The following is an 18,397-nucleotide window of genomic DNA, read 5'->3' as shown; positions in this document are numbered from 1 at the left end:
TGTTACTCTACAGATTTCCAGACGGAAAGGACAACTGGGCACAGTGCTGAGACAGAACAGAATCTTACTACATGGAAGTCATCCTCACCAGTGCAGCCAAATAACGAAGCACCTTGTTATCGTTCATCAGCATTTTAATAACATCTTTTTTCGGAGCCTTTGGAATGAGAGCAAAGCAATTCTGAGCAGAGTCTTCAATGAGTCCATAACCGTTATAGGGAGGTAGCTCCTGGAGAAATACAAGAAGTAAAGTATTAAATTCTATTAAAGGAAAAATTTGTGTTAAAATTACTCTAAAGGTAACTAAGTTTCTTTTTTAGAAATCTAGAAGACACTTATTCAAAAGCAATTTCTATATATGCAAATGTACTGTAGTCAGAAAATAAAACACTGCATCTTCCATTCCTTTTTATATGTAAACTTTACACCATGATCCCTGCTCGTAGGAGTGACTGAGGATGCTAGAGTAACCCTCAGGGTGAGACAGAAAGTTCAGCAGTCCCCCTTACCCAGAGGGCAAAAGGTCCAAGACCCCCAGTGGATGACTGAACCCTATATTTACTATGCTCTTTCCCAGACATACTTTTGATAAAATTCAACTTATAAATTAGACCTGGTAAGAGATTAACAATGATAACTAATAAAATAGAACAATTATAACATACTGTAATAAAAGTTACATGAATGTGGTCTCTCTCTCAAAATATCTTACTGTACAGCACTCCCCCTTCTTGTGATGACATAAGATGACAAAATGCCTACGTGATGAGATGAAATGAGGTGAATGACATAGTGTTGTGACATAGTGTGAGGCTACTGTTGGCCTTCTGATGATACATCAGGAGGAGGCTCACCTGCTTCCAGACCACGGTTGCCCATGGGTAACTGAAACCATGGAAAGCAAAACTATGGTTAAGGGGGGACTTGTGAGTTGCTGATATCCACTGACCCCTTACCGCCAAAGCAGGACCTGGCCCTACTACTGGTCCCAATCCTGACCCTTGTGGTCATCCTACTGTGGACAAGCCCAGGTGTCTGTGACTTCTTTGCTCTAGGGTGTGTGTGTGTTGCGTGCATGCGTGCGTGCATGGAGGAGGGCAGGACTTGGTTTGTGCTACTATTTCCCTATTTATCTCCATATTTCTAGTATTTTTATTTCTTGACGTTAGCCGCACAAAACAGGGATGACAGCCATTCTTCACTGAGAACTCAGACTCCTTGTCCACTTAGGACTCTCCTAGCAAAGGAGCAAACTTAAGAAACCAAACTTCTGCTATGACGGTTATTCGGTGAGTTAGTGTGAAAGTACAGGATGAACTTTTATTTTTCATTCAGGCCTCAGGAAGAGCTGAAAGCATCACTCTAATCTGGTAGGATTTCTTGGTCTAAAAACTTAAGCTCAGCAGCCGTTTTCCTCTCCTCGATGTGGACTGCAGAAGAGTTCTTTCCCTTTGACTCCTTTTTGCTAGGCGTTCTCAGCAAAGTCGGCTTATCCCACACTTTTCACATATGGATACCTTCCCCAAATCTTTTCATATGTTGTATTGAAGCACGTTGACAAATTAGTCTATACGGTCCATTTGTGACTGGTACTCTCTCAAAAGCCTGTGACTACTCCACTCACCCAAGGCGTAGTGCCTGGAACACTGCCTCTTCGCCCACCTCCTGGGCCGTAATGTGACCATCATGGCGGAAAGATGACTGGTGTCTCCAGCAGATGCACAACAACCTAACTCGCTCTAGATGTGAACCCACGACTCAATGCACATACAAGTTGCCATGGACAGAGGGATCCTGGGTGAGACGCCACACCCTGAGCATCTGAGTTACTCTAGAGGCCAGGCAGGAGTACACAGTGGTGGGATCCAAACTTCTGCTTCTGTAGCAACACACTACGAGCCCGACTGGGGCTCAGCAGTAGAGGCTGAAGAATTTTGAAATAGGGAGGGAAGCCTCTGAGCACCTTTCTCTCAAATTCTTTTTGCGCTGGAGGAATTATGTAATTCCATCCTTCCGTTCACATCTTTCTTGTGAGAAGAAAGGGCCATGATCTTATTTTACACATAGAGGGGTAATATATGAAAGACAGGCTGCAGGTATTAATACCCAATTTCATACACAGGCCACAGACCAAAGAGACTGGATGCATTGCTCCAGACCCAAAGGTGAGGGACAGGCGCCGGCGCTTGCAGGCTGTGATTCGGTGCTGTCTTAACACATCACATACTTCTTGAATTTGCTGGATAATGTGTCACCTTTAACACATGCGATTTTTTTTGTTTTGTTTTGGTGTTTTGTTTTGTTTTTTTGGAGAGAGAGAGAAAGAACATGCAAGTGTGGGCAGGGGGGGTGGGAGAGAGAATCTCAAGCAGACTCACGCTCAGTGCAGAGCCCTGCGTGGGGCTCCATCCCATGACCCTGAAATCATGACTTAAGCTGAAATCAAGAGTCAGTCGCTCAACCGAGTGAGCCACCCTGGCGCCTCCACATGCAATTCTTCTTTGAATTTCTAAAATACGTGGCTGAATCCCTCCGAAGGCTCAAGTCTCTCCAATTACTGTGTGGGTGCACTGAGAAGCACCATGACCTTACTCTTAGATCAGAGTGGACTCTGTGGTACACATAACCAGATTTCCAGGTTCAGTATAATTCTAAGGAAAGCTATGTGGCAATGAAAGAAAGCCATTTTCCAACATCTTCATTAATCAGCTTCTGTTTGCTCCCCATTAGTTTTTAAGTAAAAGGGTCTAATAAATAGGCAGGGAACAGTGAAACGCCCTAGCAGTCTGGAATTTTAAGAGATGTCTTTTTTAATCAAAATTTTAAAATTATAAAAGTAATACAAGGTTTGGTATAAGAAGAGAAATTAAAAGCACACAAAGTATAAAAAGAAAGGTCCTTTGTCGTCTCACACTCCTCCTCCCACCTCCCCATTCTCACATGTGGAACACCCCACTGAGAACAGTGTGGCGGGATAGCTCTCCGGGTCCACCCTTTGGCCAGTGTAAGCAGATACTGTATGCAAAAATTTACACAAACAGGGCCATAGCACATAAACACTTTCACTCACAAATGTTATGGATAGTTTTCCACGTTGCAGAGACTGACTACCTCTTTTTCTGTTTAACCAGCCTTATAGTCTCACAGTCTTCTCACTGTACTAGAGTTTATTCTGACCATCTCCTCACACTTTATTATAAGTGATGCTAAAATACACATCCTTACACATACCGTTTTATGGTCCCCAAACCAGATTTTCTAGATCAAGGAATAGGTAATATCTTATTTTGAAAAAATTAAAATGATGACATTGCCCTCCAAAAAGGTTTTTCCTATTGGCTCTCCTATTAAAAGAATCTGAAAATGACCAGTTCGGGGTATCTGGCTGGCTCAGTCAGTAGAGCATGTGGCTCTTGGTCTCAAGGTTGTAGGTTTGAGACTGACAGTGGGTGTAGGGATTATTTAAAAAAAAAAAAAAAGAGGGGCACCTGGGTGGCTCAGTCGTTAAGTGTCTGCCTTTGGCTCAGGTCATGATCCCAGGGTCCTGGCATCGAGCCCCAAATTGGGCTCTCTGCTTGGCAGAAAGCCTGCTTCTCCCTCTTCCACTCTCCCTGCTTGTGTTCCCTCTCTCGCTGTGTCTCTTTCTGTCACATAAATAAATAAATAAATAAATAAATAAATAAATCTATCTTTAAAAAAAAAAGAAGAAAATGTCCACTTTGTCACATCAGGGCAAACACTGGATATCGTGAGTCTTTTTAAATCGAATAGATCCAAGACCTCATTATTTTCTATTTTCTTTGATTATCAGTTGAGGGTCTTTTCTTATTTTTAAAGATTTATTTATTCATTTTTGAGAGAGAAAGAGAGAGCATGAGTGGGAGGGGCAGAAGGAGAGGGAGAAAGAATCTGAAGCCAGACTGCACTGAGCATGGAGGAGGGTCTTTTCATATGTTCATTAGCCATCTGTATTCTTCTGTGAAGTGATCTGTATCCTATGCTTTGTCCATTTTTTTATTGGGTTTTCACATGACTCTATTTTCATTCTTTTTCTTAAACCTCTGTATCAAAAGATTAATTCTCACACTGCACTCGGTAGTGTTCCATTACCGGTTTCACGGGCGGTGGCTCCTTCTTGCTCACATCAATACGTGGTAAATCAGAGATTCCAAACTTTTCTTTGTAATATTGTCGAGTGAAAGGATCACAATCATAGATGAAGAAGGTTCTCCCGAGGATAGTGAGTGGTTTCCCCACGATGAAGTCTTTGGCAGTATACCATTCCAACACCTCTTGATCAGAGATCTCCAACACACACTGAGGGAAGTTCTCTGACAGAAGGTAACAGGGAGAGAAGAAAGAAAAGGAATGAGGATGGGAAGGAAGACTGGCATACAGCTCCCGGGCACTCTTGAGAATTTGAGGGCGTACGGTCTCTGTCTATAATCAAGTGTCTTCTCTACTCTCCCATTGGCTGAATGGACACAGAAACAATACTCAGATGGTTTTTGTGAAGTCTCTCTCCCATATTCAGCCTGAACTACCAGTACAGATCACTAATCTTAGCAAAACTTCATGCTTGGGGAAATCATTACAGGAGGAAAGAATAAATGTCCTTCTATAGAGTATGAGATCAATGGAGGGATCCAAGTCATTCAGTTCAACCTTCTACCCATTTATTCTTTCACCCAACGTATTCTCAATGATCACATATATCATGTACCAGGTTCACTGTTAAACACTGAGATTATGGTGCAGCCACTTTGGAGAGCAGTGTGGAGATTCCTCAGGAAATTAAAAATAGAGCTTCCCTATGACCCTGCAATTGCACTGCTGGGTATTTATCCCAAAGATACAGATGTAGTGAAAAGAAGGGCCATCGGTACCCCAATGTTTATAGCAGCAATGGCCACAGTCCCCAAACTGTGGAAAGAACCAAGATGCCCTTCAACGGATGAATGGATAAGGAAGATGTGGTCCATATACACTATGGAGTATTATGCCTCCATCAGAAAGGACGAATACCCAACTTTTGTAGCAACATGGACAGGACTGGAAGAGATTATGCTGAGTGAAATAAGTCAAACAGAGAAAGTCAAGTATCATATGGTTTCACTTATTGGTGGAGCATAACAAATAATATAGAGGACAAGGGTAGATGGAGAGGAGAAGGGAGTTGAGGGAAATTGGAAGGGGAGGTGAACCATGAGAGACTATGGACTCTGAAAAACAACCTGAGGGTTTTGAAGGGGCGGGGTGGGAGGGTGGGGGAACCAGGTGGTGGGTATTAGGGAGGGCACAGATTGCATGGAGCACTGGGTGTGGTGAAAAAACAATGAATACTGTTACGCTGAAAATAAATAAAAAATTTAATTAAAAAAAAAAAACACTGAGATTATAACAGTTAACAGTATAGGTGGAATTTCTGCCTTGATGGAGAAAACGGTCTATTTGGGACAACGGATACTAAACAATTACACAAATAATAGTTTCATTTCAATTGTGATCACTGCTAGAAGGACAGTCTGAGGGGCGCCTGGGTGGCTCAGTGGTTTAAAGCCTCTGCTTTCCGCTCAAGTCATGATCCCAGGGTCCTGGGATCGAGCCCCGCTTCGGTTTCTCTGCTCAGCGGGGAGCCTGCTTCCCTTCCTCTCTTTCTGCCTGCTTCTCTGCCTACTTGTGATCTCTGTCTGTCAAATAAATAAATAAAATCTTAAAAAAAAAAAAAAAAGGACAGTCTGACCTAGTCCTCTGGCTGGAAGCAGGGTCAGTGAGATGATCATGCCTAACTGTTATCTGGACACGCAACAGATTTTCAAATGTAAAATCAACCTTGCATTTTGTGGGGGGGTAGAATACTGTTTTATGAGAACTGAGGATTGACTTATTTCAGAATGATCCCCTTCAGCATCACCACCATAGAAACTATAAGATAGTCAATTCTGTTGAAGTACCATACTGCATAGCTGTAACCACAAAGCTGACCCCAGAACTCCAGTTATGGGGGTCTTGAGAGATAGGTCACTACTCTCCTAACTGACAATTGCTAAGATGGAAAAATAGGAAAGAATTCTGGGAATTCTCCCAGTGTTGATGCATATACATATTCATTCAATACTGACAATACTATTATTTAAATCCTATATATATATATGAGCTTATTGACTTATCTTTTTGATCTAACAATTTAAGAAGAAATGTTTTAATGACTCCCACTATTTTGATGAATTTATCTATTTTCTTTGCATAATAATGCTATAAATTTTTACCTTTATGTTTTGAAGCCATGTTACTAACTGCATTCACGTTTAGAATTAGTACATTTTCCTGGTAAATACAATTCTTGCAATATGTAATGATCTTCTTTATCTCTAGCAATGCTTTCTGACACAATGTCTATTGGTATTTTAGTAATATAGCCTTATCCATTTCTTTTGCTATTTGCTTGTACATCTTTTTTAACCTTTTTATGTCTCTGTATCTTAAGTATGTTCTCAAAAATATTTTCCAAAATTTGTTGTTTTTAATCTTATCACTTCCTCTTAAGTCATTGTTATACTATATTTTAATTCTATCTTGATACTTTTTACCTCCCACAAATTCAACATTGTTTTTTTAGTTTGTATAGTCAAGGTTTATTTAGATGTACCCACACTTTGCCATTATTTTCTTTTTTTTTATCATTTCTTTTATCACTATCTCAGACCTTACTTCTGAAATAATTTTCTTTCTACTAAAAGTACACTCTAGAATTTTCCTAGTAAGGGTGTTTTGTTAGTAAAATCTGTTTTGCTTGCCTGGAAATGTATTTTACTTTCTTCTTCAAAGACAGTTTCTCTAGGTATTAAATTCTATATTCTTCTCAGCACTTTGAAGATACTATTACGCTGTCTCCTGGCAACTGTTGTTATTGTAGCTGCTGTTCTGTATGGGTAACCTTGTTCTTTGGGGCTGCTTTTATGATCTTTTTGAATTTGGTGTTCTTAAGTTTGACTATAACATGTTTAAGTATGGATTTATATCTTTACAACATTATTGAGGTATAATCAACTACAACAAGTTTATATATTTAGAGTATACAATTTTGATGTTGTTTAACATTTGTATTTAGCAAGGGAAAGGCAAGGTCAAAGGAGGAAAGCCAGTCTGAAGGATAATTAACAGACTTTAAGAACCTAGAACCTTAGGTTCAACAGCTGAGTAGAAGGCATCTGGTGACCTTTTTTGGGCAATACTTACCACATATTGGTAAACTGCAATTATGTTTAACAGAGAAAGAAGTTTTATAATTCCTGAAACTTCAGCTCCATCCATTATAAAAATAAAATTTTTATTCATCTTAACTACTTAAATGAAGGCCCTGGCAAAGAGAACTTCTGAAAGTTACTTCCGTAACTGCCTCTTACTGTCCAACACAAACTGTGCCTAGCCACTATCTCTCGGATGTCCCCAAACATAACATACTTGTTCCTAATGCCCAACCCGTGTTCTTGTTCTTTTCTAACATGCGCTTTCCCGTTGTTCTCTGCCACTCTAAATCTGGGTCCAATCTCCACTCTCCCACAAAGCCTTCCTTAGTCTTTCTAGGTCACATCTCTTCTCCTGAGCTCTGTCTACAAGACATAACTACTTACATAATCAGATGATCTGGTACACTTGTGTTATTGTTAAACAGCTTTGTGTATTTATATGACTCGTCTCTAGAGTCATATAAATACATGTCCTTCACTAGAAGTGAAGTGAATACATGTCAGTCACTAGAAGTGACTGAAGGACAGAGATTCTAGGTCTGGAAATTACACTTTCATTTTATCCTCCACAGCACTTAGAATAAGAAACAGTTCCTTTAGCAATATTTAACTCTTGTTTAATTGAATATAATTAAAATCATCCATTGGATTAAATAAATGACTTTGAGAGTCAGTTAGATGCTACTTCTTCAACATCACAGTTCTAGTTAAAGGAATTATTCAGCTGATGGAAGCTTAGCCTTTTCTGTCCTGTGAGTGCATGACTAACAATAACATTCACAAAAAGATATGTTTCCTATCTCTTAAAAGGACCCTATATATGTCACCAGGCTGCCTCTTGACATAACTTTGATGACATTTTTGTTAAAATTTGAGAAGTTATAGGGACGCCTGGCTGGCTCAGTTGGTAGAGTATGAGACTCTTGATCTTTGGGTTGTGAGTTTAAGCCCCATGTTGGGTGCAGAGATTACTTTAAAAAAATTGGGGAAGTTATAAAAGAGGATGATTATATATTTAAAATTTTAAACATAGGCCACATTGATACAGCAGAGACAAACATAGAACTCGAGATTTCAAGGGGTTCAGTTTCAGTGATACTTTTTTCATGCCTGAATAAATTCCCATTCTTTCTCTTAACTACTGTAAATCTAACGTTTGTTAGCACTAGATGGCAGGAATTTCAGGCTCCTGTAAACATTCCAGAAGGCCTAAACTAGTAAATTAGTCTCAGCGTCCTAGAACTCTAAGGGGGTTCTACAGGAGGCCAAGTACAAGAATACGGTCGACAGCAGCCGGATTATGTTGAACTAGGACTCAGATCCAGTTGCTGCTATCTGAGAATGAGAGCTATGTTAGCAATTATTCTCATTTCTCTAAAAGAGATTTTTACCATTAATTCTCTTAGTTTTAAAGTGAGGACTATTTTTACTACCTTTTATTTTCCCCAGTTTCATTCTCCTCTACCACATATACCACCATTCTAACATGCAACTTTTTATGTATATACTATGTATATTGTTTTGTTTGTATTCCACTTTACATAATTATTATTGCATTGTACATCTCATTTTTTTCCTACACAGCACTATGCTTTTAAGTGCATCAATTTGCTTTCTTTACATTCAGTTATTGCTTGTAACTACTACTATTTATCAAGATATACCTTCAAAATATTTTGTTTATCTGGTCTCCTGATGATGGAAATCTCTACTTCTTTGCCGTCAAGTAACACAGATTTTTTTAAGAAAAATACTATATAGGCAAATCAATATGTGTAGGCGAAATGAATTTAGCCTTCAGACTGCCAATTTGTTTATAACCTCTAACCTCAACTTGTTTATAACCTCTAAGACAAACCTCTTGCATAATACCTGAAATTTCTTATCTCCTAGCTCCAAAAAAATAGAGAAAAAAGAAAACCAACAAAAGTATTTACAGAGTTCTGTCAGACGTCCAAACATGAGAGATGTCATCATATGTGACCAAGGTGACATTTTGCAAGAGAAAATTATTAAACCACTAAGTCAATTACCAAAGTAAGTGTACTTATCCCAGAGAAAGACGGATGGGCGGTGGGTGTCAAGTGCACTTTGTTGCATTCTCCCTCTCTAGTCACTAAGTTATTCTACACCAGCAAAGAGAGCAGGGGCTGACACAGTGGGGCCCACCTTTATGAGTCACAGACATGCCTTTTCCATTCTCAAGTTATCCTGCATACAAACTTCCTGTTTAGGAAGTATTAAGGTGAGAAGCAAAGTCAGGAAAGAACATAAGGAAATGGTAAGCTTTATGAAAACAAGATTGTTTTAAAATGCATTAAAAATCTGATATTAAATTGCTTTACTTCAGAAGCCTTGCTCTTTTTCACTTTAAATGACTTTCCCACAGCTATTTTGGTTGTTTCCTTGATTTGGGTATCAGTCATCTCCACCAGACCATTTTGGAGGCAAGCCTAGACTGTGGGGCAAGCAATGAGGGGAATTACGGGAAAGTCATTTTTTGAGTACCTACAAGAACACAGCAAGAACCTCCCAAGAGTAAAGTGAATGACCATACTGATTAAGTAACTCCTTTGAAATCCAGAAGATGTCTCAATTATGGAGGATAAACTGAATAAACATACTTGCATTCTCCACCAAAACCTTCGGCATGCGCTGGCGGTTCATCAGGAGTGGGAAAGGATCTCGCCCATCATTTCGTTCATGGACTTCTCGAATTTCCACTGTGTCATCCATAAGATAGTAATGAATGATGTAGGTCCGACATTCACCAAACATGCTGTCTGTATCATCCCAGATTGCATAGAATCGAAGAACCTTTGATGAACCCAAAGTAGTGACATAAGTAAGAATTCTACAAGTGGAGAGATTAACTTAAGTACTTTGGCATTCATATACCAGAAAATGATGGAAAGATTAGCTACAAAAACTATGAGATAATCTCATAAAAAAATTCACCAAAGATACAAAAACATCTGAAATTATATACCAGATATCAACAGCTGGAAAGTATTAAATAACAGGCTTATAAGTTTGTACTGAAAAAGCAGAATTCACTTTCATCCAAAATATTAGTCAGTGAGAGAGAAGCCGAATTTAAAAAGCAATGGAAAATATAAGACACTGATGGAAGAAACTGAAGAAGACACAAATAAATGGAGAGATATTTTGTGCTCACCATAAAAGAATTAATATTGTTAGAATGTCCAAACTAACTAAAGCAACCTACAGATTTAATGCAATCCCTATCAAAATTCCAATGGTATTTTTCACAGAACTAGAGCAAAGAATCCTAAAATTTGTATGGAACCAGAAAAGACCCTGAATAGCCAAAAAAAACTCTTGAGAAAGAACAAAGGCAGAGGTATCATGTTCCCTGATCTCAAACTATACTACAACACTATAGTAATCAAAACAGTATGGTACTGGCATAAGAATAGACACATAGATCAACAGAACAGAAATGACAGCCCAGAAACAAACTCACAGTTCTATGGTCAATTAATTTATGAAAAATGAGGCAAGAATATACAATGGGGAAAGATAGTCTCTTCAATAAATGGTGTAGGGAAAACTGTGGACAGCTACATGCAAAAGAATGAAATTAGACCACTTTCCCATAGACCACCATACACAAAAATAAACTCCAAATAGATTAAAGATCTGAAACCATGAAACTCCTAGGAGAAAACATAGGCAGTAAGCTTGTTGACATTGACCTGAGCCATGTTTCTTTAGATGTGACTCCAAAGGCAAGGGAGAAACAAAAACGGGGCGCCTGGGTGGCTCAGTGGGTTAAGGCTCTGCCTTTGGCTCAGGTCATGATCTTGGGGTCCTGGGATCGAGCCCCGCATCGGGCTCTCTGCTCAGCAGGGAGTCTGCTTCCCCCCCCCGCCTGCTTCTCTGCCTACTTGTGATCTCTGTCTGTCAAATAAATAAATAAAATCTTAAAAAAAAAAGAAACAAAAACAAAAAGAAACAAATGAGACTATATCAAACTAAAAAGCTTCTATACAATGAAGAAAATTATCAACAAAGTGAAAAGGTAGTCTACTGAGAGGGAGAAGATATTTGTAAACTATATCTGATATGGGAGGGATTAACATCCAAAATATATAAAGAACTCCTACAACTCAATAACAAAAAACCCACAAATTCTGATCTTAAATAAAAATTGGCAGAGGATCTGAATAGTTATTCTATCAAAGAAGACACAAATGGCCAACAGGCACATGAAAAGATGCTCAACGTTATTAATCATCAGAGAAATGCAAACCAAAACACCAATGAGATATCACCTTTCACTTGTTAGAATGGCTATCATCCAAAAGACAAGAAATAACAAGTGCTGGCTGGAGAAAAAGGAACCCTCGTACACTGTTGTGGGAACGTAAACTGGTGCGACCACTATGGAAAACAGGAAATTAAAAATAGAAATACCATATGATCCAGCAATTCCACTACTAGGTTGCCTCCAAAGAAAATGAAACACTAATACAAAAAGATATAAGCACCCCATGTTCATTGCAGCATTATTTATTAATAGCCAAGATTTGGGAATAACCTGTCCACCAAAGGATTAATGGAGAAAGATGTGGTTTATATATACAATGGAATATTCCTTAGCCATCTGAAAGAATGAAGTCTTGTCCTTTGCAAAAACATGGATGAACTTTGAGGGTATTATGCTAAGTGAAACAAGTCAGACAGAGAAAGACAAATATTGCATAATGTCACTTATATGTGGAATCTAAAAAACAACAAAACCAAACCCAGCTCATAGAGATGAAGAACAGACTGGTGGTTGCCAGAGGGTAGGGAGCTTGGGGTGCAGGTGGTGGGGGAATGGGTGAAATAGGTAAAGGAGATTAAGAAGTACAAACTTCCAGTTATAAAATAAATAAGTCATGGGAACGTAATGTACAGAATGAGAAATATAGTCAATAATATTATATTAACTTTGTAATATGACAGATGGTAACTAGACTTATTGTGGTGATAACTTTGCAATGTATCCAACTGTCAAATCACTATGTTACATACCTGAAGCTAATATAATATACATCAATTATACCTCAATAAACAACAACAACAAAAAAAAAAGAGGAAAAAGAGCAGCATGTTTTATACAGGGGCTTATATTTATTAATAAAGGTATATGTGAACAGTTTATACGTAATTAGTATTGAAAGAATTTTCAGGGGCGCCTGGGTGGCTCAGTGGTTTAAAGCCTCTGCCTTCGGCTCGGGTCGTGATCTCAGGGTCCTGGGATCGAGCCCCGCATCGGGCTCCCTGCTTGGTGGGGAGCCTGCTTCCTCCTCTCTCCCTCTCTGCCTGCCTCTCTGCCTACTTGTGATCTCTGTCTGTCGAATGAATAAATAAAATCTTTAAAAAAAAAAAAAAAAAAAAGAAAGAATTTTCATTTATTAATCAGTCCTTTTTATCCATCAACATACCTCTTCTAGTAACGGTATCAACAACACAATCTTTAAAGACAAAAGAATAACAGATATATGATTGATATATAAAATGTCCTTAAAAGAAGATGTTAGTGCTAAGCAAATTTTTCCGAACTAAAAGGAATTACATTTCTGAGAGAACACCGGCAGCAAAGAAGCACTGATGATGATCTCCCCATCTTTTCTACAGAAAGGAGAAGACCAAATCTGCCCCCACACACCAAGCCACAGTGGGGAGGATAGGATGGTTGGAACAAAGCTGAAAAATACCTAGACTCCTCTGTACTCAGACATTCATATAAAATTTAACAAGAAAGCATCTGCGATGGGATTTCTGTGAAATTACTATTTTATCATTAGAAACCTACCTGTATTCTTTATATGGAAAACCCAAAAGACTCCACCCCCAAACTTCTAGAACTCATACAGCAATTCAGTAACGTGGCAGGATACAAAGTCAATGTACAGAAATCAGTGGCTTTCTTATACACTAACAATGAAAATACAGAAAGGCAAATTAGAGAATCAATTCCATTTACTATAGCACCAAGAACCATAAGATACCTGGGAATAAACCTAACCAAAGAGATAAAGGATCTGTACTCGAGGAACTACAGAACACTCATGAAAGAAATTGAAGAAGACACAAAAAGATGGAAGAGCATTCCATGCTCTTGGATCGGAAGAATAAACATTGTTAAAATGTCTCTTGCCTAGAGCAATCTATACTTTTAATGCCATTCCGATCAAAATTCCACCGGTATTTTTCAAAGAGCTGGAGCAAATAATCCTAAAACTTGTATGGAATCAGAAGAGACCCTGAATCGCTAAGGAAATGTTGAAAAACAAAAATAAAACTGGTGGCATCACGTTACCTGATTTCAAGCTTTACTACAAAGTTGTGATCACCAAGACAGCGTGGTACTGGCATAAAAACAGACACATAGACCAGTGGAACAGAGCAGAGAGCCCAGATATGGACCCTCAACTCTATGGTCAAATAATCTTCGACAAAACAGGAAAAAATATCCAGTGGAAAAAAGACAGTCTCTTCAATAAATGGTGCTGGGAAAACTGGACAGCTATATGTAGAAGAATGAAACTCAACCATTCTCTTACACCGTACACAAAGATAAACTCGAAATGAATAAAAGACCTCAACGTGAGACACGAATCCATCAGAATCCTAGAGGAGAACATAGGCAGTAACCTCTTTGATATCAGCCACAGCAACTTCTTTCAAGATATGTCTCCAAAGGCGATGGAAACAAAAGCAAAAATGAACTTTTGGGACTTCATCAAGAAACCTACCTATATGAAATAGCTTTGAAATTTCCCAATAAATCAGTTAGGGTTTCCCAAAGAAGGTTATAGAATGAACTCCTATTTGGGATAAGAAGCAGTCGGTTGGAAATGTAAAGTGGGAAGCAAACATAGCTCAGGAATTGCTTTAAGATTGAAAGTTTGGTGGAACTCCTAGGACTTAACAACATCTTTGGGTCTCAGTCTCTAATACAAAACTTGGACATTCCTGTACCTCCAACTCTAGATGAAACCAGAAAGATAGCATTGTCTCCAAATGGCTAAATTACAGATGTAACGTTTTAAAACACGTATCTACCAGAACAGCTGGCTAATAAACATGCATAACATTTGGAGATGAGCAAAGCCACTGACGTGCTTAGTTACTTACTTGTTTGTCAAAGGTGAGAAACTGCTTCAGTTGGTCAAAATCCGATGGGGTGACATACTTACGAAGAGGTTGTTTCCGGAGTTCAGTGTAAGGATCAAGAGCCATCTTCTCTGGGGGATTTAATTCAATTCCTTGACTTTCCAAAAACACCTACATCATGCAAAAGTAATAATGATCACCTTTCTTGAAGCTTCCATGAGTAATAACTGATGGTATAAAGAGAAGCATAATAATCATTTCTATGCCATTGTCCAAATTAATCACTAGCTTGCAGTGTGAGGCAAATCTTAGCTGCCTAAGCCTCCAACTGACCCAACACTATGATGCAGATAACAACTGGTAATTACTGATAAATATTATAAAGCTTCTAGGCAATACGCTAAGTTAACTGGAAGACATGATAATAAGGTAACTGGCTACAAATATGAATTTAGATCAATGAAATTTAGTTAGATGCCCAACAACAGAGTAAGTCCTGGGGTTGCTTACATACACACATCTGAAACCCAACCACAGTTTCAAACAATATGTAATTCATATCAGATATGGGGGCAAGCTACACAATGGCAAAGTTAAGCTGAAATCTAATTCCCAACTTTCCAACTCACCAAAACCAATTATCTGATTAAGTCCCTATCTCCACCCTCCTCTAAGAAGGAAAAGAACCACTGGTTATTTTAGATCAGAAAATACTGTAGCAAAATAGGAGAGACAAGCCAAGTACTCAAATCTCACCAGATAAAGTTAAGGAAAGCATCTGAACTTGACATGATCTTGTTTGATTTGCTAATTATAAGTAAATATAATATTTTCAGGAACTATATCTTTTAATACAACTTGGCATTTCTTCTTCATAAAAGCAGGACAATAAGCTGTATATTTTTTAGTAATCAGAAAAGAACAATGGCATGGGATCTGTTTACATTCTGGAATTAGAAATTAATCCGACATATGGGTTTCTTTTGGGAATTGTGTCATGTGCTTTCGGACAATTCAATAGAAAATATACAGGACCCAGAACCAAAATATTTGGGTTTTAATATTAGCTCTGCTGCTAACTAGCTTGTAACTAGCTTGTAGCTAGTATTTAAAGTTTCACTGAACAGTCTCCAATATCTTTCAATATTAAAACACTGTGATCTCAATGTCTATTAAAACTACTGAGTTGGAGATAATGACTAACACTATTCTCCTCTCTCTTGAAATGATGTATTAGTGTAGCAGGATTATTGATTGAGGTATTTAATGGGATTTTTAATCCTTTCTGTTGCTTTCAACAGACCAGGCCCTCTGTTAACCTTACCTTAGGGATTTGGGCAGGAATGCAGAAGCTTCCTGAAGTTGACTATTCTTCCTATCTCTTAGGAAAGGCCTAAACTCTTTGAAGAGATTATTCCGAAGTATCCCAAAAGGACGGGAGAGAAGGGAATGTCTTTGAAGGCAAGGAGAAAAAAAGGGGGAAATTCTCCCAGACTGGAAAACAGACACAAGTTGATGGGTCTCAGAAGAGCAAGACTCCACACGTGTGCTTAGAGATGCTTAGAGCACACGTGCAGCCGGTCAGGCACATCAGTCTCAGGCATTCGGGGTCTCAATATCTGACCTAGCATCAAAGCATCCAGGAGGTGCCTTTGCTCACAGACAGCCTATGGACCCTGCCTATATGACCCCAGCAGGCCTGGGTGTGCCGTCTTGTTGTTCTTAGGGCTTGGAATTTTTGGCAAAGCTGAGGGTGAATAGAAACAGCAGCAGCCCAGTTGGATGGCAGCTCAAGCAGGTTTTAAGTTATTTTTTAAAACACAAAACAGTATTTCCCACACGCCTGCATATGTGGGGTAGGATTCACACCTGCTATACTACTGGTGATAAAGTCTAGAACTAGGGGTCACGTTTATGTTACGTACTTTTTAGCAACAGACACACACAGAGGTGGCCGTGACGTTCCTTCAGGAGAAAGTTCATGTGTGAGCTACACTTCCCTCAGGCATGAGCCCCAGTGCTGCCAGCCATAAGTTAATGTTCATGAATCAACAGAATATTTCAAACATGGCATCTTTAAACAGAAATGCGCATTAAAGAAGGTTATAGAAACCTAACTCCGTATTGCTCCTAGGAGCAGGGATCAGTTATTGCTAATGATTAAGGGCTCATGGTGACTTCCTAGAACAGAACTACCATCAACAACGAGAATTGGGGCGCCTGGGTGGTTCAGTCAGTTAAGCGTCTCTCTTTAGGAGAGTTGACTCACTGCTCAGCAATGAACTGCTGATATTCAAATTGTTCATAAAGAGACAACTGTAAAAATTATCACAGTACCTGAAATTTAAATAATATTTTATAATTCCTCAGTATAGGTACAATTCTGATACTGCCTATGAAAAAAAGGACCTCAAAAACCTAAAAAATGAGAGATAAAAACCTGTTTTTCCAAAGATGGTTGAGCACCTCTACCTTCTGCACTGTCTTTCGCTGTTGCTTTGGGATGGCACGGATGCCAGGGCTCCTTCCTTCACTTCCTTGAGGTCTCTGTTCATCTGTCATCTTTTTTTTTTTAAGATTTTATTTATTTATTTGACAGAGAGAGACACAGCAATAGAGGGAATACAGGCAGGGGGAGAGGGAGAGGGAAAAGCAGGCTTCCTGCTGAGCAGGGAGCCTGAAGCAGGCTTGATCCAAAAGCCGGGGATCATGACCTGAGCCAAAGGCAGACACTTAACGACTGAGCCACCCAGGTGCCCTGTTCATTTGTCATCCTATCAGTGAGGCCTTTCTGACCAGCCTCTTTACACAGAAGTCCCCTCTGCTTCCCCTTCCCTCTTCTCTGCTCTAGTTTCTTCTGCAGCTCTAAGTAGCATCTGACATGTTACATACTTGTCTGCTTATTTTTGTCTCCTCCAGCCAGAATGTAATAGCCTTTATAAGGGCAAGTCTATATATTTGGCACCTAGAACCATGCCTGGCACAGAACAGGCACCCAGTAAGTATTTACTAAATAAATTATTAAATGTAAAGCATAAATGAGTGAATTAACAGGAACTCAGTGCTTGGTAAAGATTAATCACATGTGGCATTTGGTAACATGGGATTAAAGGCACAAAATAACTCAGAAACATATCTTTGCTTCTAGAAATTGTTTAAACTAAGACAAATTCAGAAAATTCAGAACTGACTTTCTAATACCTACATTTTGTGCTAAAGAAAGGATTTTCTCTGAGTCTATATATGTACACATAACTTTTTAAAAACGTATCAAAAATCTATACTTATGAAATAAAGGAAATGAAGAATTCTTCTTGATATAAACAAGCATTCTCCTTAATCTTTAGATAGCAAGTTTCTCCCAAATATAGCAAGTATGATTTACAGGAAAAGTATGAATTGCACAAAAAATGTTAGGCTAATAAAGTTAATAGGGCTAATAAAAGGCTAACAAATGTTAATAAAGGCTAATAAAATGTTCTGCTAATAAAGGTAATATTACTTTTGTAACTCAAACTTCAGATAAATCATCCAATTCCTCTTTCATATTTCTATCCCATCAAGGGCGTTACCTCCCCTATTCTCCACGTGAACTGGCATGGGAACTGGTTTCTTATCAAATGATTCAGCTATGGTGCAAGTTTAATTTTGTTTGAATGGATATGTATCCATATCATTGTGAAAAAAGTGATGTCACTACACTGTGTTGACACATAGCAACGCACACACAAACACCTCAAACCTACATAATAATCCATACAGGACAGATTACCAGTGTCCTCCTCTTACCCTTATATTTTTCTTCTCCTTTTTAAAGATTTTATTTGTTTATTTGAGAGGGAGAGAGCACAAGCAGGGGTGGGAGGGACAGGGACAAGCAGACTGCCCACCAAGCAGGGAGTCCCATGCAGGGCTGGATCCCAGGACCCCAAGATCATGACCTGAGCCCAAGGTAGACGCTTAATTGGCTGAGCCACCCTGGTGCCCCTCCTCTTACCCTTATAAATGAAACATAC

General features: G+C 38.9%; 1 protein-coding gene across 1 annotated transcript in view; it reads right to left on the bottom strand.

Annotated features, from left to right (window-relative positions):
* EFHC1 (EF-hand domain containing 1) overlaps positions 1 to 18,397 on the bottom strand; it is a 58,798-nt gene that overhangs the window by 27,775 nt on the left and 12,626 nt on the right. Inside the window, exons 4-7 of the mRNA XM_080806863.1 lie at positions 14,403 to 14,552; positions 9,875 to 10,067; positions 4,111 to 4,331; positions 89 to 229 (exon numbers count right to left, since the gene is read on the bottom strand). Of these exons, the coding sequence (XP_080662989.1) occupies positions 89 to 229; positions 4,111 to 4,331; positions 9,875 to 10,067; positions 14,403 to 14,552 (705 nt within the window). The remainder of the gene's footprint in view (positions 1 to 88; positions 230 to 4,110; positions 4,332 to 9,874; positions 10,068 to 14,402; positions 14,553 to 18,397) is intronic.

The sequence above is a fragment of the Martes martes genome (assembly GCF_963455335.1).
Source record: "Martes martes genome assembly, chromosome: 6".
NCBI lineage: Eukaryota > Metazoa > Chordata > Mammalia > Carnivora > Mustelidae > Martes > Martes martes.
Note: the sequence above shows the minus strand (reverse complement) of the source record. Positions and strands in the feature narration are given on the sequence as shown.